The sequence below is a fragment of the Sarcophilus harrisii genome, chromosome 1, assembly GCF_902635505.1.
Source record: "Sarcophilus harrisii chromosome 1, mSarHar1.11, whole genome shotgun sequence".
Lineage (NCBI taxonomy): Eukaryota > Metazoa > Chordata > Mammalia > Dasyuromorphia > Dasyuridae > Sarcophilus > Sarcophilus harrisii.
The window spans coordinates 31,226,011-31,236,837 of record NC_045426.1 but is presented as its reverse complement, the minus strand read 5'-3'; the positions used below and the strand labels follow the sequence as shown (position 1 = coordinate 31,236,837).

The window sequence follows — 10,827 nt, the reverse complement described above, 5'->3', positions numbered from 1 at the left end:
CAGTAAGAATGCTCTGCTTTTGAATGTTCATTGACCTAGAAAATCACAGTAGCAGAACTCACTACTAAACACGAGTAACATCAAATGCTTTTTCTATGAGACTTACTGATATTCATCCAAAGCTAGGATTGGAAAACTAGGACTTTTTTCAAGGTTGATGAATTTAGAGGGTTCTATTTTAACAAATAGAACTTAGCCCCTAGTTAATAAGGATAATTAAAATAGAGAGCTACCAAATGGTTGGCTTGGGGGAAGATTTTTTGCCTGCCCTATTCAAGCCTTGTCCTCTTGTGCTAAATTCTGAGGGTTTCTATCTTGCCCATCCCCTCCTTCAACCTTCACTTCATTTCATATCACTTGTCCCTAGCACGTTTGAGACATTTTTCCTTTGTCTCCAAATTCCTAGTTATATCTCTGTCCATGCTGAATGTCTAGGATCCCAAGGAACCTAGTCTCCTGATTCAGACACAAGATGGAGCAAAGATGAGCACAAGATGGCATGTTTTATTCATGAACCATGTTTGAAGTTTGAATGGACAAGGAAAAGTAATCCTTACTTTCTATAAAATGTCAGCCCAACTGCTTTTCTGATTCTCCCACCTACTCACGTCTCCCTCTACAAATAGTACTTTGTGTATAATTTGCATAGACTTAATACACACATGCTGTCTCAATGGATAGAACATCATTTCTTTGAGGGCAAGAACACTTTTATTTCTGCTGTTGTATCCCCAGAGCCTAAGGCAGTGTCTAATTCATTTTAACTCCTTAATAAATATGTGTTGACTGACCAATTGCTCTGCATCAGTCTAAATGAAGCCAATGAGATTTAGACAAAATGAACTGACCATTTTCATCCCAAGGCATAAGGCATTCTGTTGGTATAGTCTGGTACTCAGAGACTTTATTTCCTTTCCCTCACCATTAAGTAACAACTTGATGCTCGGGGATGGAAGGATGGAATTAATGCTACCAGGAAATAACTAGGCAACAAGGAGAATAGAGTCCAAGATCCAGTTGCCAAAGACCAATTGGCCATTCCATTTTGACAATCCTCATTCAAGGATTGACTCTGACTCTGCAGTTACCCAGTGTGTTACTGATTATGGGGTGTAGATGTCAATAAGCACGTTGTAAGGTCTCAGCTTACTCAGCTAGTAAATTATAGAACAGAGCTCCTACTCCAATAGGAGAGGGTTGCATCTGGGTTGCTGTTGCCCTCCTGAATTATATTTTGAGCTGATTTAAAGACTTCAAGATTAAAGGGGAAAAAATCATCTTCGGGCTTTTTTCCTCTGCTCCAAAATTCATTTTGTGGTTTGGATAGCTCCTGGAAGAGAAGGGGAAACAAAATGTAAGTTTGTTTCAACACTGACTTTAAATTAAAAATGAATCTACTCTCAGTCACCCTTGAAAGATGAGTTAGTTGGTAACTGTGCAAGTGTGGGGAGGGGAATTGGAGGAAGGGAGGGGGGTATGTCTATGTCTTTTGGATCTTCAAAAGGTAAAGATATAAACTCAGTTTTGTTCCTCTCCACTGTATTACTCAATGGTGTGCATAAGCAGCTGTACTAAAATGTCAGAAGGGTTTGCACAGCTGACTCTAGTCGTTGAAAAGAGAGGAGAGTAATAGTCCCATAAATCCCCTCTTTCCAGCCAAGCCCTGCTTAATATAGAACTAGCATGAGTCCAGAATTGGACGAACTCTCATGCTCTCTTTGACTAGTGTTCTGGGGGAGGGGGGAGCGGGGGAAGAAAGAAATACTTAAAAGTTGGTGTGGAAGGAGACCATCATATTGCCTGAGAACCTTCTAAAGGCATCAGCTTCATCTGTCAATTTCTCATTTTCCTTTCCATCATCTAGAAAGATGTCTGAACACAGCAAAAATTCTGATCAAGATGAATCTCTCGGGGAGGATATTGATGAAGATGAAATCCTGGCTAACCTGTCCCCCGAGGAACTCCGAGAACTTCAGTCAGAGATGGAAGTCATGGCTCCGGACCCCCGACTCCCGGTGGGAATGATTCAGAAAGATCAGACGGAGAAGCCCCCCACTGGCAACTTTGATCATCGATCTCTTGTCGATTATATGTATTGGCAGAAGGCATCCAGGCGCATGCTGGAGGATGAGAGAGTCCCCATCACCTTTGAATCATCTAAGGTAATAAGCAAAAGCTCCAAGTGCATCTTCTTAGATGTTTTGAGCACAGAATTTGTGTTGCCAATAATTTCTTGTTTCTTTAGGACACATTATAGATGAATGTATAACAATGGATTCCACCCTGAGCCTGAGCTCCACTATATATATATATATATATACATATATATATATATATAATAAATTTAAGTCTAATTTACAAAAAAGGATGAAGATTTCTTTTGAGTTTTTCTTTTCTTTAAAACTTTAAAACTTGATATTAAGTTTACAGTATAAAATTACACTGTAGAAACTGAATGAGTATATAGATACTCAACAGATAGATAGATACATCATACAAAGCTGATAATTGATATTTACATAGAACTTCAAAATCTGCAAAGTGCTTTATATACATTATCTTATTTGAAACTCAACAACTCTGTGAAATAGTGGATAGAGTGCTGGGTCTGGAGTCAAGGAAGAGCTGGCTTCAAATTTTACTTCAGACACTTATTAGCTAAGTGACTTTGAGCAACTAAATCTTGTTTGCCTCAGTTTCCTCATCTGTAGGGATAGAGATAATAAAAGCACAAACCTCTCAAGGTTATTGTGAGGAAAAAATGGGATAATGATTTTAAAGTACTTAACATAGTGTCTGGCACATAGGAAGTGCTATATATAAATGTACTAATTAGGTACTTACAATACCATGACACTGTAGGTATTATTGTTCCCATTCTGTTGGCAGAGAGGTGGAATGACTTGCCCATACTCATAGAGCTAGTATATGTAAAAGGTAAGAAATAAATCCAGGTTTTCCTGACCCAAGTTTAACACTTTATCCATTATTCTGTCCTGCAAGGAAATAAGACAATCCCAACAAATATTTAAAGAATCTTACAAAGATAATTTGTAAAATACACACCAACACTTAACACGTTAAAACACAAACTCTTGCAAATAAACCAATGTTATATGTTTTTGACTTATTTATTAAAGTTTTAACTAAAAGAAAAAAAGAAGACAATGAAATGAATTCTTACAACTCATCTAGTACCTATTGTGGCTTATCCTATAAAGGACATCATTGGGTGATGTGACTATTATTGTTATTGAGTTGTTTTAGTCATGTCCAACCCGTTATAATCCCATTTGGGGTTTTCTTGGCAAAGATACTGGAGGAGTTTGCCATTTCCTTCTCTAGCCCATTTTACAGATGAGGAAACTGAGACAAACAGGGTGAAGTGACTTGGAAGCCAAGGGTCACACAACCTCTGAGGTTGGATTTGAACTCGGGAATATGAGTCTTCCTGACTCCAAGTTCAACACACTGAACCACCTAGCTAGTTATCAACACCAAGAAGAAATTGATACTAATTCTCTCTGTCAAGTTCTTGTCCTTAGAAGTATCCTTTATAAACTTAAATTCACCTTTTTAAAAATTAAGAATCGAACTGGTATATGGCTCATCAGTGTAAAGATAAAAGGGTAAAAATAATAATAACTAGCATTTATTAGCAAATAGCACTCACTACGTCTCAGACTGTGCGCTAAGCACTTTGTATAAATATTATCTCATTTGCTTATCATCACAACCCCAAGAGGCAAAGGCTATTAATTATCTCCCTTCTCCACCATCAACATTTTATAGTTGAGGAAACTGAGGCAGAAGTTGTCAAGATCCAAAGCTGTCAGAGATGTTTTGAGTCCAGGCCTTCTGACTCAGGAACTAATGCTTTTCCTACCATACTATATAACAAGTGCCAATAAAATGATTTTATTCGATAAATTGAATGCGAATTAATTTACTTGCTGAGTCCAAAGATTTGTTTCCTAGGTGACATATTGATTGACTGAATTAATGAAAAGATCCTCAGCTAAAGTAACTTAGACTTTCACTAGCAGACACAGATACACCTTGTGACCCTGTGATCAGGCCGCTTGTAACTCAAGATGATTGTAAATGGTTTCCTAGTGAGTGGAGTACACACTTTATATTCAATGAGTTCCACAGCGTGACTTTTCCAAGACAAACATGGCCCCAGGTCGCATTACATGCTGTAACAGGACTTTGTATACACTTTGACCATTCGTGGTCCAGGAGCTAGCGGCCAATTTTGTCCCCAAACCCTCACAAATGCTCTTCTGGATTTAAAAAAATAAATAAAAGTTTCTCATCACAATTTAAACAACTTGACTAACAGCACCCCCTGCTGGAGCCAATAAAATGTGACCAAATGTCATTTCAAACTCTCACCTAGATGAGGTCAGGATCATGGATTATCTTTTATTTAAAAATTGTGAATATTTGATATATTGCACAGGAAAGGGATTCTTAGTTCATTGTTCAAAAATATCAACCCTATTAACGTCATGTTTAATATTTCAAAGGTTTTAGATCTGGAAAATCCGGGAGGACCTTTAGTTTAACCCCTTCACTGTGGAACCTGAAACCCAGGGCTATTATATATCTTGCTCAAGATAATATAAGCTGTAGGTAGCAAAGTCAAGGTTCAAACCTATGTTTGAACTCAAACTTTTGCTCTTTATGATATATTACACTGCTATAAAGAAGGAAACCGGTCCTCTCTCATCCTAATCAATTATTTACAAATACTATTATTATCTGGTGCTATTTCTATTTCTTTTATGGCTTTGATCTGCCTCTCCCTAACTCCTTCCATTGAACCTTCATTGAGGAATTGAACTGGAGATAGTCAGCAAGGAAGAATCAAGTCGATTTTCATAAATCTGGATGGCCAGGAATTGATTGCATTCAGAAATTGACACATATGTTATACTATTTAAAAAACAACAGTGTAGTGTCTAAAAATTTAATTTAAATGTAGAGATAGAAATTAAGATGTTTCTGAAGAATCATAGTTTTAGCTTTGGTGGAAGACTGCAGCACAATAGAAAGAATATTGATTTTTAAAGTATTGGGGTTCACAGGAGATTATTGTACACAGAAACAACAAGATTATACAATGATCAATTTTGACAGACTCTTCAGCAATGAGATGATTCATATCAGTTCCAAGTGTGGATCACAACATAGCATTTTCACTCTTTTTGTTGTTGTTTGCTTGCATTTAATTTTCTTTCTCATTTTTCCCCCTTTTTGATCTGATTTTTCTTGGGCAGAAAGATAATTGTATAAATTATATAAAGATAATTGTATAAATATGTATACATTTCTTGGATTTAACATATATTTTTAACATGTTTAACATATATTGGATTACTTGCCATGTGGGGAATGGGTGGAGGGAAAGGGGAGAAAATTTGGAAGACAACGTTTTGCAAGGGTTAATGGTGAAAAAATATCCATGCATAAAAAATATCCATTCACAAAAAATAAAATAAAATATTGGGGCTCAAGCCCTACCTCTCATATTACTCATGAGACTTTTCATATGGTTGGAATTTCCTCAGCCTTAAAATGAGGATCTCTAAAAGTTACTTCTGGGTTTAAATCTATGAATAACATAATATTTTATCCATCTAGACAGATGGTGGTCTTTGTCTTCGAAGACCAAAATGACATCACTATGTTAGAATCAAGTTACTGTGTCTGACTTTGGGTGATCGGATAATACAAACTCAGAATGCTCTGCCACAGGTCAGACACAAATAGTTCATATGAACATTTGGGGTAGCTTCTCTAATTTTGCATATTTTGCATTTTCTTTGGGCTAATTCAATTCTGCTTTGAGCTATCTGGACAGACCACAAAACATAAAAGAGAAAAGGCAAGATAGCAATTTGTTTTTATTTATTTCTATTTCTATTTATTTCTATCTGAATTCCGTTGGAAAAAAATGAGAATAATAACTGACACTTAAGAGAATATAGCACTTTAACATTTGCAAGTCATTTTAAGAGTACATTTTTATATGATTATTATGAAGAACCGACATTTTATTTTGTTTGTTTTTGTTTTTGTTTTTGTTTTTGTTGAGGCAATCCCAGTTAAGTGACTTTGCTCAGGGTCACACTTCCAGCTAGGAAGTGTTAAGTGTCTGAGATCAGATTTGAACTCAGATTCTCCTGACTCCAGGGCTGGTGCTCTATCCACTGTACCACCTTGCTGCCCTACAGACATGTTTTTAAATACAGGAACACCTACGGAAAGACTTCCATTTTGCTACTATGCAGATTTATAATTCTGTTTTTAAAACAGAAGACTCCAATTGTTTTGGTGATTTAGAGTGAATGCAATGTTATTTTTGAAAGAACCTAGGAAGAATAAAGTCATTAAATTAACAAATGTTTATTATGTTCCTATTGCGTGACAGACATTGTGCTAGGCATTGAGATAGAATAAATTTCTTGTATTATACAAGAAATTATATTTTAGTGTTTAATCATTTCTCTTACAGGAAAACACCGCAGATGTTCATGAAGAAACAGACAAGGACAATACACATGCGCCCGGGGCTTTAATGACAAAACTCAGTAAAGAAAATGAGAAGAAGGAACCCAAGTCAAATAACACCAAAAAGATTCAAGAAAAAAAAGATGATGATGGAAGTGAAGAGGAAGATGAAGGTGAGGAGGAGGAGGATGAAAGCGGTGATGAAGATGATGAAAATGAAGATGCAGAGGATGCGGGAGAAGAGGAGGACAGAAAAATGAAAGAGGAGGAGGAAAAGAACGCCAGAGAAAAACAGAGAGAAGAAAATAAAAACAGTTTAAAGTTACTGACAAAACTCTTCGCAGAGGCAAAAGAGAGCCCCATATCCCTAGAAAAAAGCGAAAACAAAATCTCAAAATTGGATCCCAAGAAATTGGCTCTGGATACCAGTTTTATGAAAGTGAGCGCCAGACCTTCGGGAAACCAGACGAATCTTGATGAAAGTTTGAGGCGAGTGCGCAAAAATGATCCGGAAATGAAAGAACTCAATCTGAATAACATTGAAAACATCCCCAAAGAGATGCTATTGGACTTTGTTAATGCCATGAAGAAAAATAAGCACATCAAAACATTTAGTTTAGCCAACGTGGGTGCGGATGAGAGCGTCGCCTTCGCCTTGGCCAACATGCTACGGGAAAATAGAAGCATCACTACTCTCAATATCGAGTCCAATTTTATTACGGGCAAAGGCATTGTGGCCATCATGAGGTGTCTCCAGTTTAACGAAACATTAACGGAGCTCCGCTTCCATAACCAAAGGCACATGCTGGGCCACCACGCAGAAATGGAGATATCGAGGCTCCTGAAGGCCAACAGCACTCTCCTTAAGATGGGCTACCATTTTGAGCTTCCTGGTCCTAGGATGGTGGTCACCAACTTGCTAACCAGAAATCAAGATAAACAAAGACAGAAAAGGCAAGAGGAACAAAAGCAACAGCAACTTCAAGAGCAGAAGAAGTTAATAGCCATGTTAGAGAATGGCCTGGGGTTGCCTCCTGGGATGTGGGAGATGCTAGGAGGTCCAATGCCAGATCCCAGAATGCATGAGTTATTGCAGGCTCCTCAAATGCCCGGTTCCCAAATGCCTCCGTTTGGCCTTAATCGGAGAAATGAAATCAGCAAGAAGCCAGGTCCACCCAAACCATACAGAACTGACCCAGACTCCTTCAAAGTGGTCAAACTGAAGAGAATCCAGCGTAAATCTCGAATGCCGCCTGAAGCCCAAGAGCCGGCTGAAAAAACCAACCTCAAGGATGTCATCAAAACCCTCAAGCCTGTGCCTAGGATTAGACCTCCACCTCTGGTGGAGATCACGCCGCGAGACCAGCTTCTGAATGACATCCGACATAGTAACGTGGCCTATCTCAAACCTGTGAGTATGATCTGAGGGTCAGAAATGGATTTCTACTTACTATATTGGGTTTTGAGTGGAGAAAAAAACTTCTCATTCAGCTTAAATGGGGGAAAGGATCATTTGAATGAGCGAGAAGTTTTCATTTTCAATTACGTTCATCTTTTCAATCTTTTAGGTCAAAGGAACATAGATTTAGAATTCTGGGGCCATATAGCCCAGCCCCTTCAGATGAGCAAACTGAAGGCTAGGAAGACTTGACCAGAATCACAGGTGTCAGAAATGGGATCTGAGATCAAAATATTTAAAAAAATGAATGTTAAATTGTTTTTACACGCAATTAGGGAAAAACAAAAATTGAAATAAATATAAATTTGAAATAATATAAATATAAAAATTAAATGAAGTTTTCCTCTACTATGCAAAAATACCTCTTTATATCTATAGAAGCAAAGTTTGATTATCAATATTTAGTAAGGGGCAGCTAGTTGGTGTAGTGGATAGATTACCAGCCCCGAAGTCAGGAGGACCTGAATTCAAATCGGACCTCACACTTAACACTTCCTGGCTGTGTTTCTCTGGGCAAGTCATCTAACCCCCATTGCCTCAGAGGGGGAAAGATTTAGTAAGTGGAAATTGTTATGGATCTAGTTGAAGAGAAATGGTCTGTAAGTAGTGTGTTACTAGCTCAAATGTTAAATGAATATGCCCAAAGTGCTTAAAAAATATATGGGAAGGAATCCTGGAAAGTGGAACTAAAACTCTTACTGGAGCTAGAGGAGCTGGGCTCTACTCTTCAATCTCCTGATCCAAGCTCTGATGAACTTGGGCAGAACTCTTACCCTCAGTTTCCTCTGCTGTAAAATGGAGGTAAAATAATGTCTACTTCCCAGAGTTGTTGTGGAGGTCAAATAAAATAATATTTGTAACATGCTTAATACATAGAGCAGGAACTATACAAATGTTAGACCTTTCCTTCCCTCCCACTAGGGATAACATGATAGCTCTTTTCTAGTATTTGAAGGATTATAAAGAATTGTACAGAAGGGATTAGACCTTGCTTCATTTGAGCCCAAAGAGCAGAACCAAGAGCAATAACCTAGAAGACTCAAAGAAAAAAATTTGGGCTCAGTGTCAGGAAAATATCTCTAAGAGTTAAAGAGGCCCTAAAGAGGAATGGGCTACCTAAGGAGATGGTGGGCTCCTCTTTCTTGGAGAAATCTGAAGACCACTTGATAGTGGGGAATAATTTCATGTATGTAAATAAAATAAATTATGATGATGATGTTATTAAATATTATGATAAATTATGATTAAATATTATTAAATAAGAAAAATTATTAAATATTATGATGATGGCCATTAAGGATGGCCACTGAGATCTCTTCCAAATTATATTATCTTATACCTTTTATGTAGATCACAGAATCTCTTGAAATCCATCTACTAAAACACGACAGGGCTGTGATCCTCATCCACAAATGATTGCCCACATTAATGCAATCATGGATCCTTGTATAATTTTACTTTTTACAAATAAGGGAACTAGATATCCAGGAAAATGACACGATTTCCCCAAGATCACTAGGTAGTAAATGACAAAACTAAAGACCTGAACCCAGATCTTTGAAGTACAATTTCTATGTATAAAACAATCTAGAGAGGTAAATGGTGACATTATCACCATCCCCATCTTGTAGATGAAGAAACAGATTCTGAGAGATTAGCTTCAAATGACAATGAGCCGAAAATTAAACTTAGGTCTCTTCACTTAAAGTTGGAGGAATAAATGAGCCTAAGTAAACTACTTTTACAAGTTGTAATGTTAATAACATGTTTATTAATAACATTCTCCTTGTATTTAAGGGGAGAGAGAGAGAGAGAGAGAGAGAGAGAGAGAGAGAGAGAGAGAGAGAGACTGAATTCAACTCTGAGAGTCAGGGAGTTTCATGGAGAAAATGGAATCTGAAATGGGTTTTAAAGGAAGAGAGACACTTCAGCAGGTGGAGATGGAGGGGGTCTTTCCAAGCGTGGATTATGGCATGAACAAATATATGGGGATGGGAATAGACAATATAAGAATAGAAGACTCAATCTAGTTTAGTTAGGACATAACAAGAGAAGGGAGAGAGTAATATAAGGTAGAACTGGAAAAATAATTTGAAGGCAGCTTGTGTAGGAGCGTCAAAAACAAGATTAAAAATTCACAATAGAAGTCAATTCAGTAGGCAATAAGGATCTACTAAAGATTTTTGAATTAACAAGTGATGTGATCATAGAAATGCATTTGGGATTGTAATTAGGTGATACAAAGGATGGACTAGAAAAGAGATAGATCATGGGTTGGAAAACCAATGAGAACTATCTTCTTCATTTTCTTACTAGAACATTTGTGCCTGAATAGAATAATATAGAAATTTATTTCAGCATCTAATGAAGTTAGTAGGGTCACATTTAATGAGGATTTATCATATTTTCAGAAAGATTTATATTTTGTACATATGGGAAGATCTCTCTTCCTTGACATTATTTTTTAGTAGCATGGCTCAATTTCTAGCTATATGACTATTTGTTTTGTTAATAACACACACAGATGACAGTTAAAGAAATGTCAGCTATCTTCACTCTGATGGCCATTATTTGAGACAGAAAGATATCCATGTTCAGAGTGCACAAGGGCTGCAGAGTTGACCTTTTAGTGACTTCTAAGATCTCTCTTCTCTCTAAATCTAAATCTAAGACTGTATTATCTTATAATCCAACAGCTAAATGTTTGATTTGTCTAGGAAATATGATTAATAAAAGGTTCAATACTGTGAATAGGATTATAATGTAGGGGCTCTTTATTTTAAAATATTTTTTCAAGTTTCTTGAAAAGCTACCCCTGCTTTAAGAAATTGTAGATGGTAAACCTATTG

General features: G+C 37.0%; 1 protein-coding gene across 1 annotated transcript; it reads left to right on the top strand.

Annotated features, from left to right (window-relative positions):
- Positions 1 to 1,868: 1,868 nt before the first annotated feature.
- LMOD3 (leiomodin 3) lies at positions 1,869 to 7,945 on the top strand. Its single transcript, XM_003762362.1, has 2 exons — positions 1,869 to 2,162; positions 6,524 to 7,945. The coding sequence occupies exons 1-2, from the start codon at positions 1,869 to 1,871 to the stop codon at positions 7,943 to 7,945; spliced, it is 1,716 nt and encodes a 571-aa protein (XP_003762410.1).
- The last annotated feature ends 2,882 nt before the right edge of the window (positions 7,946 to 10,827 follow it).